The sequence below is a fragment of the Serinus canaria genome, chromosome 5 (assembly GCF_022539315.1).
Source record: "Serinus canaria isolate serCan28SL12 chromosome 5, serCan2020, whole genome shotgun sequence".
In the NCBI taxonomy this organism is placed as follows: Eukaryota; Metazoa; Chordata; class Aves; order Passeriformes; family Fringillidae; genus Serinus; species Serinus canaria.
Genome location: NC_066319.1, coordinates 9,525,034 through 9,545,740, shown reverse-complemented (window position 1 = coordinate 9,545,740; position 20,707 = coordinate 9,525,034). Strand labels below are relative to the sequence as shown.

The 20,707-nt window shown below is 46.7% G+C and overlaps 1 protein-coding gene across 1 annotated transcript; it reads left to right on the top strand.

Moving 5' to 3' along the window:
• Nucleotides 1–8,501: 8,501 nt before the first annotated feature.
• Nucleotides 8,502–19,343, top strand: CDHR5 (cadherin related family member 5). Its single transcript, XM_009097157.4, has 14 exons — nucleotides 8,502–8,580; nucleotides 8,772–8,947; nucleotides 9,888–9,938; nucleotides 10,272–10,364; nucleotides 10,491–10,589; nucleotides 11,727–11,837; nucleotides 12,189–12,353; nucleotides 12,707–12,797; nucleotides 13,956–14,053; nucleotides 14,340–14,546; nucleotides 15,055–15,171; nucleotides 15,642–15,714; nucleotides 17,734–17,894; nucleotides 18,759–19,343. The coding sequence occupies exons 1-14, from the start codon at nucleotides 8,502–8,504 to the stop codon at nucleotides 19,341–19,343; spliced, it is 2,106 nt and encodes a 701-aa protein (XP_009095405.2).
• Nucleotides 19,344–20,707: the final 1,364 nt, after the last annotated feature.

Sequence of the window (20,707 nt, the reverse complement as noted above, 5' to 3'; positions counted from 1 at the left end):
ATTTACCTCCAACATCATAAAAGGCCAGGCTCACATGTTCTCTCAAGTATTGCCAAATTTGGGGCTAAAGCATTTAACGTGGCTCTAAGATGATGCCTTTCACGCTGCAGATTTGGTGACCCCTCCCACTGTAAAGAGGAGGAAAAAGACGTTCCTCAGTTCCATTCTCAGCTCTGATGCCTTTGAGACAGAGCAGTAACCAGAGCCTGGGTGTTGGAGGGGGTGGTCCCTGTGTTTCATAATCTTTGCTCTCTGTTGGCACGAGGGTGTCCCAGGCATCAGCGTGGCTACTGGGAATAGCCCTGGCACCCATGGCAACTGGATTTACTTAATGCATCCCATCACAGGTCTCTCCACGCTGGACATGTCAGTCGGTGTCAAGCCTAAGCACAAGTGACTGCATAAAGATCCTGATGGCTTTATACCTGGCAGCGTCCCCAGGGCAGCTCAGCGATGGCCCCAAAGCTCACAGATCCCTTCTCCATCTTGTCCTGGGGCATTTCTCCCTGCTGTATTCAAGGAGTGTGTGTGCACAGCCACTGCACTGCTCAGTGTCACCTGTTTGTGGCACTTTGCTAAAATCCTGTAAAACGGTTATGTGCCATGGACAGGTCAGTCGGGGCAGCCAGGGGCTGGGATCACTCCAGCCCTGACTTCCTGCACCTGCAGGTGTGGCAGTGGTACAGCAGCAGGGATCAGGTGAGGCCACTCATTTCCTCTATCATTCTTAGAGCCAGAAAATATCTGAAAGCTTTTCTCTGCAGTGATGCTGCACATAGATAATGGGTCATAGATTTCATCTAAATTGGTGATTTAATCCTGCTTTGTGCCTGCTGGATGCAGGCAAGGGGAATCTCCACTCCCCTGATAGGACCTGGAGTGTTCACACAAATGGAGAATGGGAGAAGCAAGGTGCAAATTCACAAAGCTCCTTTCAACTGATATTGTTAAGCGTGATTCTTTATTACTTCTATTTCCATAATGTCTCATTATGAGAGTTTGATGTAAATTCTGGTTAAGGAGAATCAGATGTTGTTTCAGGACTGAGGAATTGGTTTGGGCTCTGGTTTATTCAGTTATAAATTTCACCTTGAAAATGCTTTTGAGTTCTCTTCATGGTCCTGAATTTCCTCATCAGGGGCTTTCAGATCTGCTCTCGAGCTCAAGCCCACATTTGTCACCTGCATTAAGTTGCAGCACTGCTGGGCATAGCCACACCATTTTCTACCCCATCCCCTTTTCACTCTGCCCCTGCTGCTGGAGGCAAACCCCATTTTTTGTTGCAAAATAGTTAATCAGGTTACTTATTTCATGTTCTTCCAGTCCCCAGAACCTTTTAGTGTCCTGTTTTACACCCTCTGCTGCCATCGTGGGGCCACTTTGTCATTCCAACCTCTTCTCTGTCCTCTCGTGGCAAACTGAGTTTCCCCAGAGCTTGGGGGCATTTCAGACCCACTGAGGTTGTTTGCAAAGGAAGGAAAATCACGTTAGTAATTTTTACCTCCCTACATCTTGTTCAGCCTCTTTTATAAACCTGAAGCTGCCAACACCACTGCAGGCAGAAGCAGAGGCAGAAGGCTGCAGGTGGAGAAAGCAGGTACACAGAGGAGAGGAAAGTGGTTGGGAAATGGCTGGACCAGAGCAGAGAGGCAGGAAATGGGCTCCCCTGTCCTAGTGCTGACCATGGCATGTCTTGATGCTCCAGGCCTGGAATGGGACCTGGAGTGTCCCTGATGTTTTCCCCTGTCCCTGGTGCAGGGCTCTGGCTGCAGCATGCACTCACATTCTTCCAAGGGAAAGATGATGGGGAAAATCTTGTCCCTCCCAGTCCTCTCATCATGAGGACACCCTTTGCTTTTCCAAGGAAAAAGATAAGTAGATAAGAAGTGTAATACTGCTCCCATTTCTCCAGTTAGAAAATTAATTTTTTTTATTATTATTCCTTATTCCTTCCAAGCTACTTTATACCATACAAAGAAGGAGAGAAAGGGTAATCTTATTTTCTTCCTGTATTTCTGGCTCACCTTTAGTGCAGTATTGAGTATTTGAGACCAGCCAAACCCCAGCAATGGCAGGGAATATATTCAGGATGTTTTCCATGCATGTATAAGTATGCTGGCTTTTTAGATGCTGTGACAGAATGTGTACTCGGCAGACCTTTCCCAGTTGAAACCACAGTTCAAAAGGCTGTTGTCCCCTCATGGAAAGTGAGCCCTGATCCCACTGATCAGGCAGTTCTTGCCCTAAAAAAGTGACACATCGTTCAGCCAAATCATTGGTGCACACAGGGACTCCCTGACAGATCCTGGCAATTGCAAACATAGCCCAAGCCAGGATGAAATTACAAGAACAGAAGATTAAGCTCCTATCAAGAGGTAATTAAAGCCAGGAAATAATGATGACAATCATAGTGAATCAATTGCTACAAGGATGTTTGCCCAACAAATGTCATTATAGGCAGAAGCAGGAATTATTATCCATCAGCAGAAATACTCCATCAAATTGCTGTGAATGACCTGATCAGGTAATTAAAGGGACATTCCAACCCCGCTGCATTATTTGCTGTTAATCATGATTGCTCATATCCATTTCTTTACTCAAATAATTGCTTCTGATAAGGCTGCAGATTTATAGGGGTCCCCAAGAGGAGCAGGCAGTGGAGCATCAGCTGTGAGCCCAGAGCAACCCAGGTCGGTGAGTTCTGCTGGGGTGAGTGTGCTGCACGGGCTGCCTTCTCCTCTCTCTCACTTTGCGGAGTGGATTTCAGACCTCTGTGATGCCTCACTGAGCCATTGCTTTGGGGCCATCCATGTCCTGAGCAGCAGTGCTGGAATATGGGGGGTTTCCCTCCTCAGGGCTCCCAGCCTAGCTCGGGGTGTAATTCTTTCAGCTAAAGGTCCCAGCTGGCCAAAGAGTTTGCAGTCATTTAAAACCAGCATCAGTGGGGAGGAAATTAAAAGCTTGGACATGTCCTGCTAAGGTTAAACAGCCCTTCAGTGATGACACTGGAGATCTACCTGCTTCTTGTGGTCTGGGTAATTTTTAAAAATCATTATTGATGGGAAGGAGAAGTTCCCCAACAGCCATCACTGCTCCTGGGAACTTCAGCAAGCAAATATGGTCTACCCAGGGGACACAAAATTACATCCAGAAAGAGAAAAGAGAAGTTGATCACCAGATTAGCAGCTAGAAAGGTTTATGAAGAGAGGGGAAACTCTGGAGCCAGGGATGGGGTTTTAAATGGTCACTTAAATATGGTGCTGCCAGAGAAATGCCAGCCCAAGGGAGGCCAAATGCTGAGATGAGATCCTGGGGTCAAGGGATTGTGTGACAGCTGTTGGGCAGATAGAAGGACAGGCTCAGGATTCAGGTTCCCCTTGCCCAGGAATGCTGTGGTTTTGATGGCTGTTTTCTGCTCCTCCTGCATCCCAGGACTTTGGAGTCTGCCTTGTTTGGACTCCAGTAAGATGCTGATCTTTGAAATGTCCTTCTTGCTTTACTATTCCATCCCCTCAAAGTTGGATCAGGCAGGAAAACACAACACTGAAGCTCAAATTGTATGTGAGATTAAGCTTATGGTTCCTTCATCCTCTCATATGTTTGCTTTGCAGCCCCCATTAAATGTTTGCCCTGTGGTTTACAGTGAATAAATTTCTGTATAAATCCCTCACTCCTCCTCCTTTCTCCTTGTGCCTCTTCTCATCTTGCAGCACCTCCAGAGCAGCAAACAGTCCCAGAAGGGGGGGCTAGAAAATATTCCAAATTCTCGGACCTTCTCCTTTCATGTTCTTTGTACTGTTTAGCTTCAGAATCAAGTAAAAACCAAGTGGGAGGATTTGATTTGGGGTTAGCAAGTGCCATCTTGAGAGACTGCAGGCCAGTGATGAAAGTTTGTTTCTTTGCAGGAAGAAGGTAAAAAATAAAGGTGTGTATTATAAATTACAGGTAGAGCTGCTGCCTGATCCTTGAGGAAGGGTGAGCACCTGGGAATAAAAGGGGAAACAATCTGGGAATAAAGGGGGGAAACATGCCATGGCTTGTGATGAACAAAATGCACTTTTCTTTTTATTTCAGTGAGAAAACAAGATAGGAGGGCCTGCTGTGACTGCAAATCTGTGTTATTTCATTTTACCTTCTTGAAAGGTTAGACGATAGGTGGATATGGGCACACACATGAGCCCTTTCTCTATATGTGAATGAATTTTATTTATCATGTGTAATTTTTTTTTGTCTGAAAGCCCCTTGCAGATGTCTCCAGGTGTTTATCTCTGCTGGCAGGAATTCCTGCTTTATTTAGTTACAGTGGTGGTGCTTCCACAGCCCTGTCTCTGTGGGGCATGTGAACTGCACCAGACACACACCAAGGCCACTTGTCCTGCTGCTCACAAAACTTCATGTTTTATTTCAGGAGAGAATATGGTTTCCATGATGACAACTCTGTGGCAAGTAATTATTCCCATGATTGTCCTGTCCCACTTCTCAGCATCTCTGCCATCCTGGGAGAGGTAAGCATTTCTTGGGACTCTGCTTTCTTTTTCTCCATGTTTTTTGCTCAAAGAGACTGCTAGCAGAAAACCCAGCCTTTTAGCTGCCTTCTTGAACTTGCATCTGCTTGCTTGTGGATCTTGTTCTTCCTTAAAGAGTTTTAGTTAAATGTGTGCAAATACTGTAAATGGTTTTCTCGCTTAAGGATGGGAAAGTTAATTTTATTTAATTCAGAAGAAAATTTGTGACCCCAAAACAAAACACAGTTACAAGGACACTTTCGAGTCTGTTTTTCTCCTGTGCACTACACAGCCTGATAAAGGTGAGAGTTTCTGTTTCCAACAGCCTGGTCCCATGAAAACATAATCAGAAACAGCCAACCCTGTAAGTTCACCAAGTTGACCAAGGGAGTCACCTGCAAGGGCTGGTCTTTGCTGTTCTTTTCTAAGTGCTCTTCAGCTTTGTGTCTCTGGATATTTGTTTATTACTTCTCCAGCCTCTTGTTCTACTCTTTTGTGCTGAATCATCAATAACCCAACATTCCCACATCCTTGTGGCAAGGTGATTACATCAGTAAAAGCAAGGGCAGGTCATTTTCCTGTGTGATGTTTAACAAAGGTATTTTTAAAACTCCCTTTTTTCCCCTATTTTTGTAAAACTTTGCCAAAGTGGTACCAGTTCTTGTCCATGTGTGTTTGGGACTCTCTTGCCTTGTGGCAGCAGTGTTTAATGCCTGTTCTTGCCTGTTCTTGTGTGTTTCTAAACCATTCCTTTTGACCCCCTTTTCCCTGTTCCAACACGCAGGATGGAGCGCCACGCGGACGGGCTCTTCCACAGCGAGCTCAGCAAGATGAACGGCAATGCCTACGTGCAGCAGTTGGTCAAGCACCTGGTGGGGCTCAAGGACAGGTGAGCACCAGCCACACCCACCCTCCTGGGGCAGGGAAGTCTCCAGTAGGATGTGGGATCCCTGCTCTGAGGGGCTGCCCATGGAGCTGAGGTGTCCAGCTGCAGAGCCAGCCCAAGCACTGGCTGCCCTAGATGAGGAGGGGAAGGGGAGGGGTACAGGGCCCTGTAGTGGTGGTAGGAGAGGCATTGCTGTGCATCACAGGGAGTCCCACATGGCTGAGAGGTGCAGCTGCTGTCCCACATTGTCCCCGCACAGGTCCCTGAGGCACTCGGATGGGCTGTTCACCAGCGAGTACAGCAAGATGAGAGGCAACGCCCAGGTTCAGAAATTCATCCAAAATCTCATGGGCCGCAAGCGCAGGTGAGAGGGAACCTCTGGTGTCCCAGTCCCCACCCGGGCTCTCACTGCCACGCTGGGCCCATGTCTGTGAGCACAGCAGCAGATACAACACAAGCTGCAAGTGCTGCTCTGCAGTGGTGGTGGTTTGGTTACATAATTGGTGGTTTGGGGTTTTTAATTATTATGAATTTTCTTTATCTAAACCAGCTCTTCTGGCCCAGTCAACACAGACATGCAGGAGAGAGAGGGAGTAAACAAACCTGAGGAACTTTGCTTTCTCTGGTTGTACCAGAGCTTTCTGAACACCAGGTAGGTGGGAGAGATTGGTCACCTCTGTGACTCTGAGCCCCACAATACTGAAGCCAAAAGAAGGCTGTTATGAACAGCCATAGAAAAGTCAGTTGTTAAAATAGTAAAACCCAGGGAAGCAAAATAATATCTTTTCTTAATAATTTCCTAAGAGTTGTCATTCTGGATTGAAGCAATTATTCATCTCATTAGGAAATGTGATCTAATGGTTAAAATTGAAAGAAAGCCTTTGCTACCCTGTCTGGATTCAGCTGCTGATTGAAACACACACCTCAGGATGGGTTGTCCCAGCGCCTGGACATTGTCTTTTCCTAATGCCCAACAACTTTCCCTTACACATCTCACTCTTAAATCACTGTAATGAGGAGGAATAAGCTGGCCCTTAGTACCTCTTGTGTCACAAACAGAGGAGAAATACCACTGTGCATTTGTAGAGTGCCTGGCAGCAGGCAGCCATGATCCCTCTATGGGAATCATGACCTGCTCTTTGAAGTCATCCTGGAATATCACAAGGTGGCCTTGTCACACTTCCTGCAGTTCAGAAATAATATTTTTATTTTTTTTTCTTTTTTCTTTTTTTCTTCTTTTTTGTCCCTGATTTTTCCCTTCCCACAGCCACTCGGACAGAGATGCCAGGGAGGCTGCTGCCATTACCAGCCAGTACATTTGCCCCTTCTCTAAGCAGCTCATTGCAGACATGAAGGAAGATATAGATGGTTCTGAATGAAGGTGAAAGGAAAGAAACAGCCAAGGAGACAGCTTTGCACATATATGGCCTTGAAAATAAACAAGGAAGCTCTTGCTTAGGAAAAACTGTTGAGATAGGCAAATAAATAAAAATAATCCTGTAAAGCAGTCAAAAACCAATGAAACCTCTGAGATTATCCAAAGTGAAATGTATGTGGCTGTGTACTGCTGTCAGTAGATGGAGCCTGGGTGAAGCACATCCCTTCCACTCTGTGTTAGCATCTGGCTGCTTGCCTCTGATCCCAAATAAAAATGGTTAGCTGTGTCTGTGCCTTGGCTGCTCTTTGGGAAACTGGAATAAGGACGGTCCATTACAAGGTCTTGGATGATTAGGAATGCAGGGGAGGAGCATTTTGCCAGGATTCCCCTACATGAAGCATGGTGGGACACATGGCTGGGACTGGGGAGCACCTACAGTGCAGCTGTGCACAGAAGTCAGAATCAGGCCTCCATGTTGCAGGAACAAAGCCAGATGTTAGGTTTTATGGCAAAGAAATGTTCTGAGAGCTACACAACAGAGACACTCACTGTAAAAATTATTTCCTCTCCATTCTGCCCCTGGAGTTGATGGCCCAGTTTTGTCACAGCCACTAAAGATAAAGCTCCATGAGGAATAATTTGTTCCCACCACTTAATGAGGTTCATGTACTGTCCCTCTGCCACACAGACAGATTTCCCCCCTTTGACGGACCAGCCACACCAACTTTCCTGTAAAACCAATGGATTGTGGAGAGCAGCTCTAAAATAAGGATCTTCAGCTGCAATCCTGTGCTGTGCTGTGCTGTGCAGCCCTGCCTAGCCCATCCTGCTCCAGCAGTTTTCAGCATCTGTGATGGATCTGACACCTGCAAAAGGAGCTGTTCTGACTCAAATGCACACCTAAGCACCTTTCCCTAACTGAGGAGCTGAACAAGCCTTGGCAGTTGTTCATTTTGGTCCATAGGAAGTCTCTGCTAAGAAAGATTCCTTTTGGAATATTTTTGGAAGGAGTATTGACTGGATTTCAGTAAGCTGCTAATAACCGCCTGGCTGAGGTGCAGTATCTGAGATCTTCCTGAAATCAGAATGAATTTTAAAAGATCAGTGAGAGCAGAGGTCCCCTGAAAACTTCAAGAAGCTGCTGAGATTCAAATAGTTGAAGATCTCCTGGTATGGAATCTCCTGGAAGGAGATTCTGGGAAGCATCTCTACAAGGAGCAGCCACCAGTAAAAGGAGATATGTTTTCCCTACAAAGTTGCTGGGAATTCCCTGGACTGCCAGGTCACTGCTGGGATCCACTTGCTCACCTTGTGGGATACAGACCCCATCTCTGGCACATCAGAAATCAAATTTCCCCTCTTTCCTGTGGGAGAGACTGGAGTAAACAGGCAGTTTCCCAAGTACCAGCCCTGGTCCTTCATGTTCAGCTGGGCAAGGGCTTGGCTCTGAGTTCTGAACTGCTTCAAATATATCCTTGTTGCCACAGAGAGTTTAGGATAGGAAAGATCCAGAGAAAAAAGAAGCAGCAAGGATTTATGTGTCATCGTGTTCCATGACTGGTAAATCCTTCAATAAGTCATCCAATGGGGCAAAGAGGCAAAGGTTGAACCACAGCAATCCACAGCCAGCTGGTGTTTCTTGGTGCCATAAAGTGGTGAACACAAACAAGGGCACAAGGCAGAACAGGGAGATCAGCTTAGCTGGAAAAAAAGCACCAACTAGCAGCTCACCATGGCTATTCCTCACTGGCTTCTCATGTCTGCACTCTTCCTGCTGCCCCTCTTGGCACAGATTTCATCACAGGAACTAGGTAAGCTCTTTCACAAGGTCCATGTCTTTGAGGAATGTCTCCCATGGGAGGGGGTGGCCCTGTTACAGGTCGGAGATTGCTACGCTCCAAGACCCCTTTGTTCCACAGCTTGTGACCACAGCTCTCACCCAGCTCCTCTACAATGTGAATCCTTGGGCAGTTTTGCATCTTTTTTGTTTGTTTTTTTCCAGGATGTTCTGTCAGTAACAGCAACCCAAGCGTTCCTGAAAATAAGTGTCCATATGTGGTGACTACCATCCACGTGCAGCCAGGTTTCACCCTAACAATTGATCCCAATTACCCCGACGGCCAATTCTTCAGCATTGAGGGCTCCGAGCTGCAGCTGACAAAGTGTGTGGACTATGAGGTAAGCCTTTAGCTGGCAGGCTGTAAGGAGGGGATGGATAATGCTGGGATGCAATGAGTTCCAATCTGGAGCCTTGGGCTTCCAGGGATTCCTAACCTGTTTCTAGAGGAAACAAGTTACTTCAGTTGTGTGAATTTGGGAGCATACAAAAAAAGATGGAGAGACCATTTAAAAGGGCCTAGAATGACAGAATAAAGGGGTCTGACTTCAAACTGCCAAAGGGCAGGGTTAGATGGAATACTGGGAAGAAATTCTTCCCTGTAAGGGTGCTAAGGACCTGGCACAGGTTTCCCAGAGAAGCTGTGGCTGTTCTATCCCTGGAAGTGTCCAAGGCCAGGCTGGATGGGGCTTGGAGCAGCCTGCCATAGGGAAAGGTGTCCCTGCCCATGGCAGCGGGTTGGAATGAGATGAGCTTTAAGATCCTTTCCAACCCAAATCATTCTGGAATTCTGTCATCTAGTGTGAAGCAGAAAGGCAGTATTAAAGGTCATTGTGTTCACTTAGGTGCTCTGTATACAGTCACAGGCATCCTTAAGTTTCCTTTTAATATAAAAACCTACTTTTACTTGAGTGAAGAGCAACAACCTGAGTTAACACCCCACAGGTGCCACTGTACTTGCTGCATAGAATGTTTCTGATTTATTCAATTTTAAAAGAAATCTGTTTGAATTCACCTGAGATGAGAGAGAATGGCAGATTAGCTCTGCCAGCATCTTACAGGAGTTGAAGGGACAGTGCCTGGAAAATGGGGCTGCTTTGATATCATCGTAGACAAAATCCCAGCATTAAGGAAAGAAAGGAAAAGTTAGATGAACCTGAAAATAAGATAAAGCCCAGCAGCATTTCTGATTCAGCAAAGCACAAATTTGACTCATTTGCTTTAGCCTGAGGTTGTACTCTTGGGCTCTCTATACAGTGAGGGGGTTTGTTTTTCATGCAGGTAGATCCCATACTGCTGCTGTCCCTGATTTGCAAGGACCCTGCTGGCCAGGTAAGTGCTCTCCCACAGCTGAGCCCTGGGACAAGGCACTGCAGGAAGCACCTGCTTCCCTCTGTTCTTCCTAATCCTCACACTGGGATGGCCAGATGTCCTTCTCTTTGTGGACAGGCACACTGTTCTCAGAGCCACAGAGAGTGCCAAGGCTCTGCCAGTGGGGAGGGGGTGGCAGCAAGCTCACAATCCTGCCCAGGACATGAGCTGGCTGCAAACCCCAGCCCCATTTGGCCCCCATCCTTACACCATCCCCTCTGGTCAGTCTGCAAAGCAGGATCAGCCCCAACAGTCTATTTTTGTCTTTGATTCTTTGATTTGCCCATTCTGCAGAGCGATTCCTTGCAAATCCTCATCACCGTTCTGAATGAGAACGATAACTCCCCCGTGTTTCCACAGCCAAACATCACCAGGCAAGTCCCAGAGGTAAGGGGTTTTGGGAAAGGAAGAGGGCACTGCTCACTGAGAGCTGTGGGACTGAAGAAGGGTCAGCAGGGAGAGGACTTCAATCCATTTCACACAGATAATAACTGCAACACTGTGTTTTTTCAGGATACAGAAGTGGACACAGTCATTGTAGCCCGTGAAGAAGTAACTGCTACTGATGCTGACCTGGACACTATCTACTATGAACTCACTACCACAGTGCAGGTGAGCAACTCTGGGGACAAACAGTAGCTCTGAAGAAGCTGGATTCAGAAGAACCCCAGTTTTGAGGAGAAGGTCACTGCATTTAGCTCACTCAACTTTTACAAAACCCAAACATTGATTTGGTTAGCAGAACAGAGCCATCAGTGCTGCAGGTATTGAATTCTCTGATGGCTTGCACTTTTAATGTACTCTACAGATTAAACTTTCATCTAGAATGTTCATAATGACTCAGGGAAGACTTGTTGGCATGATCTGTAAACATATCAGGAGACCTTTGTACCTCAGGCAGCTCAGAATTGCACTGAGTCTGATGGGGAAAGCAGTCCTTGCCCTAGCTGCTAACAGCAGCACAGGAAATTCATTGTGCACACAGTTAAAGCAATGCCAGCCTAGAGTGCAAGGGCTGGCTGTAAACTAAAATCAAAAGGAAGTTCAAGAGAAAAACCAAATATATGTTTGCATTCTTGAAAAGTGTTGTGGAGAGAGCAGACAGTGCCTCTGTTATCTCTGTATCCCCAGAGAATTTAAGTTTCTGTGAACAGAAACCACCAGTTTTTCAGCTCTGGGATCGGACTTTTTATTCATATTGGTGTAAATCCAGAGGGATTTAGAAATTCAGAGGCATAAGATTAAAGAAGAACCAAAGCAAGTGCAGAAGGTTATATAGTAAAATGCAACAGATGATACTTCAACTCAGCTTTGCAGTTTCTTTCAGTCCAGCTGTATTAGGCTAAGGCAGGTGATCCTGCCAGCTCTCAAAGGCTAAGCCATCTTTGACCTTTTTTGTGCATGGAAGTGAAATTGTTGGCTATTAGGGACCCAAATCAGGATTGTTGGCAACTTGCTAAATATAGGAAATAAATTAGGTGATAGATTTAATCCAGAAGCTGCTGAGCAGGTGGGCAGTCAAAGCAGGTGTTCTGTGAGAGGAAATTCACAAGAAAGAACCTTTCTGACAAGCCAGACAACTCCAGTGTGCAGTACCAAAAATAAAGTAGATCAGACATTCCCACAGTGCCCCTCAATCAAGTCCTCAGGATTAAAGGTCCAGTTGGGATGACAAAGACAGCAATGAGCAGGATTTGGAATGTGTCTGTAATTGAGTCTGCTATAGGATTTTTCTTTTTCCCTTGCCAGAACACAGACGGTTATTTTGCCATAAGAGGAGTTAATAACCCGGAAATTTATTTAAAAACAGCATTGGACTATGACAAATTTAATTCAACAACGTTGCTCTTGTATGCAAGGGTAAGTGGTTTGGGAAGAACAGAATGCCTCATTTGCATGGTCCCTCTTATCTGAAGGATGAGTCTGGATGGGATATCTCTGGGATAACAGCAGGGAGGGTGGGGCCTGAGGGGAGGGAGGGGGCATTCAGAGCAGCCTTTCCCTCTCCATAATTCCAGTGACAGACTTGCAGTCAGCCCGCTTTTGTCAGCAAAACAAGATAAACTACTGGTTTAGCTACTCTCACATAAATTTCTAATTAAACAGAATGGAGTGACAATGGAAGGGCCCCAGTCCACTGCTTTTGGCAGATGGGCCCTTGTTGTGGCAGTGAAACTTGTGTCTCACGAGTGTGCTTTGCCTTGGGGGCAGGACAGGCCTGTGACCACCAACATGACCACTGCAACAATAACCATCACCATCGAGCAGAGTGACACCCGGGCCCCCTGGTTCCTGCCCTGCACCCAGCTCCACAACGACACCAGCGTCTGCATCAGCAGCCCCTACTCCGGCAGGGTCAACATCTCCGAGATGCCGGTGAGCAGGGGGGCGCAGACAGTGCCCCTGGGGCTCTTCCCACGGGGAAGCACTGAACCATTTCCATGAACTTGTGCTGGTCTCCAGTATAATGCAGGTGATTCAGCAGAACAGGGAGCCTTCATCATCCCCCACCCCAAGCAGTGCTGCTTGTCTCTGCTCCTACAGCATGTCACAGGAGAGGCAAGAGCTGGAACAGCTCAAGGCTGTCTCACCTCCGCCCTGTCACAGACACCTCCCAGCAATAAATCCCATTCTGTCCAGGCAGAGCCATGGAATCTGCTGTGGGCTGGGAGAGCTCCAGGTGCTGATCTGGTCCTTGTGGAATGTGATTGTTTGCCTTGCTGTTGCAGACGGACCCGCTCCTCCTGGAGCCAGGACCCATCTATGCTGTTGACCCTGATTACACCATCAGTGACAGGATCGTGTACAGGATTGTTGGGGGTGAGTAGACCTTGTCACCTTCCACAAGGAACGTTGCTCATGTCTTCTGTGGTACCTGCCAAGAGGGAGGACCTGGGATTTGCCCCTGTTTTGGCCACAGAAATATAACTCGAGCCACAGAACACTGTTGATTAAGTAGAAGAAACAGACTGTACAGAGAGTAAGAAAAAAAAGAATTTCAGTCCCACAAACCAATCTCAATGAAATCAGTTTCAAAAAGATTTTGGTTTTTTGTGAGATGAGATGTTTTATGTTTAAGCTTTTAGCTGTGATTTTGTCAATTTGGTCATGCTACTTTCATGCAGCCTTTGAGCTGTACCAAAAATTCCCACATTATCAGCCTAATTTCTATTCATTGCCCAGAATTATATTTTTATTCCCCAGCATGTTGTCACTTTCTCATCTGCCCTGTTTTAGTCTTGATTCCAAAAGAATCAAAGCAAAGGTCATATTGGTCAAGTGCAGTTCCTCTCCCCTTACCTATTATGCCTCATGGCAACACAGTTGTGAATATCCTCCTGATACCAAATGTATTAAAGAACATTAAATTCCACTGACATTTGGATGGAGTGTGGCTTCCCTCCCCCCAGTCAGTGACTCAGATCCTTGTCAACAGAGAACCCACAGTGTCTCAGGGTGAGGAAGAGAACAAAAATTCTGCTTATCTTACATGTATCCAACATAGGTACTTTTGTGATTCCCACACAGATGTAGGAATCTGATTTCTACGTGTACATAAATACAAGGTTTGTGTCTAGATTCCCTTTGTAACCAGCAGAGAGAAATAAGCATTCCCAGAGCAGACTGGAAACTGGATGGAGATTTTCAGTCCTCAAATTGCACCAGAGCTCTGGGCATTTATCACACTTTAGACTGACAATCTGTGGGCCTAGGTACTGGAAATGCAAAGCTTTGTTGTACTGCCTCGTTTAATTGGGTACACACATATCTAATGTGTCCCTCTGCATGCCTGGCCATCACTCCCAGTCTATGGAGCAGGCAGGCAAGGAAAACAGCATTTCAACTTGGGTAAATGGTATTTACCCAAGGAAAATTCCTTAAGGGTATTCTCACTAAGATGTGGAAGAATGACTCTGTGAGCTCCAGGTCACTTTATGAAGGAATCTGATGGTTGAATGGTCTTTGCATTTTCTATAGGGAATACAAACGAAGTGTTCTCAGTGGACGCAGACACAGGGAATTTAACCATGAACAAAATAGTGACTTCCCCAGATTCCTTTCTATTGCAAGTTATGGTAAGTGATGACATTACAGTCACCCACCCAGCACAGCTGGATTTCCAGGAAGCAGCAGCCTGGCTGTGACAGGAGTCAGTGACCTCAAAAATAACTTGGTTACTCCCTTTATTTTGAAGGGCCCAGTGTTTGACCTATGTCCTGCACCAACCCACAAGCAAAGCTCCTGGAGCAGTTGAGAGTTTCCCCTCAGGTGTGGGTGGTGACAGCAAAGGAAATTCACCCTGGGCGCCTTTCATGTCTCATCAGGGGCAGAAGTCTGGCATCTCTCTCTCTTTCTCTCCAGGCCACCCAGGTCAGCAATGTAAGGAAATACTCTGTAGCCACTGTAGTGATCAAGGTCATCAATAAAAGCAACTTTCCACCCTACTTTGAGAAGGGGGTCTACAATGGGGAGGTGTTTGCTGGGCTGCCCCAGAGAAGTTTCGTCTACCAAGCTGGAGATCCTTCCACCCCCCTGGTGATAACAGCAATGGATCAGGATTTCCCTGATGTAAGAAACTAGAAGTGCTCTGTGTTCTGTCTCACTGCTTCAGGCTTAAAGCAGGATCAGGAAACACGAGGGAGGGGAGGAGTGGAGAGGCAAACACATGTTGTCCTCTAGTGTTCCATGTTATATTCCCTTCAGATACCAGAACCACTTATGGTGTGATGCCATGGGGAGAAGCTGCTGGACTCCCCTCTTCCAAAGCCAGTCCCACACACATCACTTGCATAGGTGTTTTCTGCTTGGGCAAGTACTAAAATTGCCAACACAAACTGGATTAAGACTTGGAATTTTTATTTTTTTAATGATTTTGTGATATGTTCTTGGCCTCTGAGCAACAGGGTGAATGCAGTTGAGTTCAGCCTTTCTCACCTGCTCAGCCCAGGTTTATTTGTTACTCTCTACACCTGCTCGTACCTCAGGTGTTTTGGACAGATCGTGCCAAGGGGTTGTTGGGAAGATGCATGTGAAACACAGTGTGGTTTGATCACCCACTCTCTCTCTGGCCTTTCAGAAAGTCAACCCCAACATCGAGTACTATCTCAAAAACAGCACCGATTTCATCGCAACCAGGGATGGGCTCATCCTGACCAACAAGGTGCTGGAGTCCCCAGGAACTGTGACCATCCAGGTAGGGCACCTTTCTTGCGTGTTTGGTCAGGGGTGTGGAAAGGAGGAATCCAAATTATCTTTTTGCTTGGGTCAAAGAAGCAGTCAATAACTTTAGACTTGTAAGAAGCTGGATGATCCCCTTGTCCGCATGCCTGCCTAAGGCTTGCCTGGCACTGTGCCATGTCCTGTGGGGCTGAACCAGCCTGGCCACAGCACAGCTGGAGCTTCACAGGCAGGCACAGAGAGGTGCCAGCACCTGCTGCTCCTGCCCCACACTGCCTCAGAACCTCAGAGCAGGGACATGCTTCAGTTGATCCACTCCCAGGGCAGAGAATCTTCAGAGCTTTTGTTCCCCTGTGACCAGGCTGTCCAGCCACAGTGAACAGCTGTGGTGACAACAGGGACAAGGTACAAGGGCCCCCCACAGACCTTGAGAGTGAGCTGGAGATCTGGAAGTCCCTAAGCCATCTCTTTCCCATGTTCCCATAGGCTGTTGGAAAAGATGTGTTGAGCCTGCAGGAGGCAAGCACCATAATTGTGGTGGAGGTCATTGTTGCCACAGGTAGGCTGGGGGGGGGGGGTCTCTGTTTTTTACTCTGGGGAGTCTTTTCTATTTCTGTGGCAAATTTGCCATGATGGGTCACCTGCTGAAGTCTGTGGGCCAGAACTGAGGCCAATCCTACAGGAGGTCTTGTGGTGGCTTTAAGAGAGAAAACACCCCAACAGCATTCTCACAGCATAGTCACCTTGAAAAGCTTCCTGAGACTTTAGTGGTGCTGTGTATTGGAGTGTCTTTTCTTGTTGTTCCAAAGCTAAAACTGGGATTGGTTCATGCTGGGAAATAACCCAGGATGTCTTTTCATGGCAAAGGAGACCTTGGTACATCATTGCTCCTTTTTAGCCACACACAGAGAAAACTGCAATGTTCTTGCCTGTCTGAGGCAGAGCAGAGGGCAGCTGGCACACCCCAAATCCAGGCTTGCCCATGAGCCAAGGCTCATTCTTTTACACCAGAATTTTATGGTCTTACAGGAGAAACAGCCCATGAGTAATAAGAGAGACATGAGGCTTCATACATAACCCTCTGGCTACTGTTTAACCTTGTCAATGTGAAAACAGCTCACACTTCCATATTGCTGAAAAATGACTCTTACACTGGTCTTATAAATAAATTAGGATTGAAGTTCATGAAACTTCTAATGCTCTGAGTTAAGCTGAACCAATAGCAATGAATTTTTATCTCAGGATTGGCAGACAATGCCCAGACTCCACAATGGAGTGGATCCTTCACAATGATGTGCGAGTGAAGTTCTATCACTTCACCTTCTGATCACCACCATTGTGGGGTGGGAAAAACAAGTGGGTTTCTGTAAGTTTGGATTCCCTAGAGGGAGTGCCACTTCACAGCTAAAAACCACTGAATCCCCATTTAAGGGCACAGCCCAGCATAAAACTACTCATGTGTGAGCTCACGGAGTTACAAATGCTCCAAGCATGCAGCAACACTTCTGAGCAACTTTGAAATTTTGCCCTTGCTGCTTAAGCCACACCAAGCAATGGTGCTGTTGAATATGCAGAATTACACAGCTCTGGGACTCCCTGTGGGCTGCAGCTCCCCAGGAGACAGGATTAAGCAGCAAAAATTCCCTGAAGTCCTAAATCCTTGCCAAGGCGTTAATGATAAACTGAGGGCGGAATCAAATGCAGAGGGAATACTCCAATTCCCTTATAATAAGTGGGTCAGCAGGAGAACAAAACCTTGTTTCATTAATCATTAATGAGAGTCATTTACACTACAAAATGAAACTGGAAAATTTAAAGAATCCCACTACCACCACCAGCAAGCAAAGCTGAGAATGATACTGTCTTTCCACTCTGCTGTTAATCTCTGTACAAACACCTGACACTGACCAGTGGCTGGAAGCAGAAGCTGCTCCTGAGCAGACTGGGCAATATTGCTACAGCTACAAAAGGGCAAGAAAGGTTTTCTTGTCCTGGGGACTTTCTAATGCTTTTCCTCTTTCCTATTCTGTTTTTGGTTGGTTTTTTTTTTTTTTTTTTTTTTTTTTTTTTTTGTTTTGTTTTTTTTTTTTCTTATTTTGATGTGCTCAGCTGTATTGGAGAGGATGTTCCAGATGAAAGGAGGCTTTGCATTTTCACACACAGACATACAACCAAACCTCATTTTTGTGTTCTGGTGTAAAAGGGTGAAGTGGGAAAGTCAAAGAACTAAATTACTTTACTCCATGTAGCATCAGTTTACCTGATGCAGTCAGGTGTTTACTAACTTAGTTAAATCACAGGATAAATGTCACTGTCCTGTAAATGGCTGCTATTTCCACTTCATTGAATTTATTTGAAATGACAATATTCTGTGTAACTAAAAAAGAAGTCCTCTGCTTTTAGGACAGCAAAAAAATATTTTCTGTGGTATCAGATATTTGACTGTCATATTCTGAAACACAGGATGCTTCCTTGCCTTTCAAAAATTGATTGGAGCTTCTCCCACAGTGAAGGGTTTTGTTGGAAAATGCTGCCTGCCAGTTTTAGGCTTTGTAACACTGGTTTGTTTTCCTCACAGCTGTTACCCCCTCTGACAAGATGTACTCTGCTCAGGACATGGCTATCCTAGGGGGCACATTAGCAGCACTGCTGTTAATTGCCTTAGTCTTCCTTGGAGTACTGGTATGGAAATCAAGTAGATGGTACAGAAAACCTTTCAAATACCTGGTGAAGAAAAACGTAAGTGCCTTGTTTGTACCTGAACTTTTAAGAGTTAGAAAGTGGGATCTGAGGAAGCTTTGAAGAATGGATGGGCTGCCCAAGTACCACACATTTGTGTGAAGGTGGTGAATCACTCCCAAGACAAAGTCTGCAGAGGCAGCACCACTTTGGTGGTGTTTGCTGCTGTTCCTTCTGCCCCTGAGGCTGGAGCTGTGTGGTGGATGATGAGCAGACATAGTAAAGAGAGCACCACAGCTCCATGGAGCACAAAATCTAGGATAAAAGTGGCACACATCGGGGGTGGTCTCTGAAAAACCCTTGTCAGAGGTATAAACCACAGTTCATCCTCCATAGTCAAAGGAGAGGAGAGTCCCTTCATATCTGATCCCAGAGCCTGGGCTCAGACACTTGTCTGCCCCTGAGCTATTTAATTTTGAACCTCTCAGGTCCCTGGCAGGTTGGTCACTGCAAGTTTAGGGTGTAGTTTGTCTGACCAGATGTTGGTCTGTGCCATAGTCTGGGCCTGCCAGGAGCCTAGACCAGAGTGCAGAGCACATAGCTCAGGTGGGTAACAAAAGTCCTTCACCCTGAGTGAGGGAAATCCCACTGCAGAATGGGCTGTGTACAAACCACCACACGTGTGGTGCTGGTGCTCAGCCCTCCTGGAGAACGAGCCCCTTTATCTGAGAAAACTCCAGAAACAGAGCCAATAAAAAATGTCTCTTCCAGGGATCTGCAGCTTTCCCTGGTTTCAAACAGGTCTAACTGCAAACCAAGTGGAACTTTCTTGAGCAGGAGCTCAGTCACTGCAGTCAGCCCTTCCCTCCTGCCCCCCATTTCTTTTCCTGTCACTACAGTCACAATGTGTCTCTCCTCCTGTAGTTTTCCAAGGAAACCTCTGGGGGTTACCAGAACAAATATTACCAGGAAGATGAACAGCCAGGTGTGAGCCCCAGGCAGCATGAGACATCAGAAACCAGCAGTGTCCAGTCTGAGACTCCTGTGCCAGAGCAGCCAGCACTTGCCTCACACTTCTCCAGTGCAGAGGAAATAGAGAGTCTCCCAAAGGGCTCCGTAGCTTCCACTGTCATCTTTGACCAGGAAGAGGAAGAGGAAGAAAAGGAAGAAGAGTCTGGACAGGAGAAAGAAGTGAAGTCAATCCTCAAAACAGACAGGCACGTGGCAGATGATGGCTACAAAGCTGTGTGGTTTAAGACTGATGTGGACCCTGAGGCTGGAGAGAGGGTTGAAGTGATTGAGAACAATGCAGCAGATGATGATAATGATGATGGTGACAGTGACCAAGATGTGCAGAAGAACGAGGAGGAGGAAGAAGGTTCTGACACAGATGGTCACCACCGAGGGCTGGGAGTGTCCTTTTCCTCAGAGAACTCATCACCCCCAGCAGCAGAGGTGACAGTCAACATGTCTCACACAGGTGCAGGGACAGATGACACTGAGGTGTAAAGGAAATTGGGTATATACCCCCAAAAATGGGACAATTTCAGCTTCTTTGCTGACATGAAGCCCGTCTTTCTGCTTGGGAGGGAAAACTGGAATGCAGAAGGATGAGGTTATCTGTCCTGCTTGTCTGAATGTAGCAAATAAGGCCAGAAGAGCTTACAGCTAATTTAACCCTTTAGTGAGACCTTGGAATATCACTTAGGATTTTCAGGGTGAAGCAATTCATCTTTCCACCTTCCTGCCTGCTCCCCTTGGGTCCCTTGGCATTGCCTTTCCTAAACTGCTGCAGGTTCAGCAGAGCTGCAGCTGACCTGGCCTGGCCACAGTGAGCCCAGCTCTCAGGAGCAGTCAAGTTGCACAGTCCAGTGTTGTTTGGCTCTTCCCTTTAGGGTGGTACAGCAGGGTGTCAGCAAGTCCCTCCGAACCTGCAGGTGCTCCTGTGACTATGCAGGAGCTGACTTCAGGGCTTGTCTCTGCTCTGTTCTCCCAGCACAAACATTTGGAATGTGCCACCAGGCCCTTGTCTTGCCAGCCAGGAGGTTCCACACTCAGGACTCACTGTTTCCCTTGTCACTGGTAAACATGGACTGATCACATGAAGGACTTTGTCATAAATTTTCTATGTCATAAACCCACTAATTATGCAGTACTTTAGCTGTCTATCTGCTATCTGTCAGCCAAAGAGCTCCTGAGATATTGTCTTCAAGTGCCAAGTCAGCACTCTGTTTCCAGCTAGCAGAGGGAAGGAAATATTTGATGCTCTCATCTAGGTTTGCATCTCCCATCAAACAATCTCTTCCCCAGCTGGCAGCCAAAAGCTGGGCTGGTTTCCACCAGCTGAGAGCATGGCAGTGTGCATTTGCATCTTCTGATCAGAACAAGATTTATGCTGCTCCTGGAGAAAGAAAAGAGTGACTGTTGGGATCTGCAGGAACATCAGAGCACGTGTGATTCCCAGAGAGGCCTTTATCCTCTTGGGCCATACATGTCCCTGTCTCAGTGTTCCCCGGCTCACTCCTGCTCTCCTGTCTCTGAGGAATGCTGCCCTGGCCTCCTGGACTTCAGGAGCTGTGTTTGTGCTGCAGATCAAGTCCAGGATCTGGGAAGATTTCCTACTTCCTGCAGCAAAGCTGTTTGCCCTGGAATTACAGTGTGGTAATGGAGGTTGGGGAGTGCAGCCAGTGTTTGCCATATAAAGAATCCCTCCAGCAGCTTTGGGATATCTCTAGGAAGCATTTTCCACAGGATTATGAGAACACTCAGGCAGCTGCTCGCTGCTAACCCAACACCTCTGGCCACCAGCAAGGCTGAGGGTGGAGCCTGCCCCCCTTGCTGATGTGGGGAGAGGCTGGAGTGCTTCTCCCCTG

What these genes read in the sequence shown, in the direction of transcription:
- CDHR5 (XM_009097157.4), top strand. Translation starts at nt 8,502, where the DNA reads ATGGCTATTCCTCACTGGCTTCTCATGTCTGCACTCTTCCTGCTGCCC. An exon ending in GCAAGGACCCTGCTGGCCAG is followed by an intron (nt 9,939 to 10,271) that starts GTAAGTGCTCTC and finishes CCCATTCTGCAG; the next exon opens with AGCGATTCCTTGCAAATCCT. An exon ending in AACTCACTACCACAGTGCAG is followed by an intron (nt 10,590 to 11,726) that starts GTGAGCAACTCT and finishes TTCCCTTGCCAG; the next exon opens with AACACAGACGGTTATTTTGC.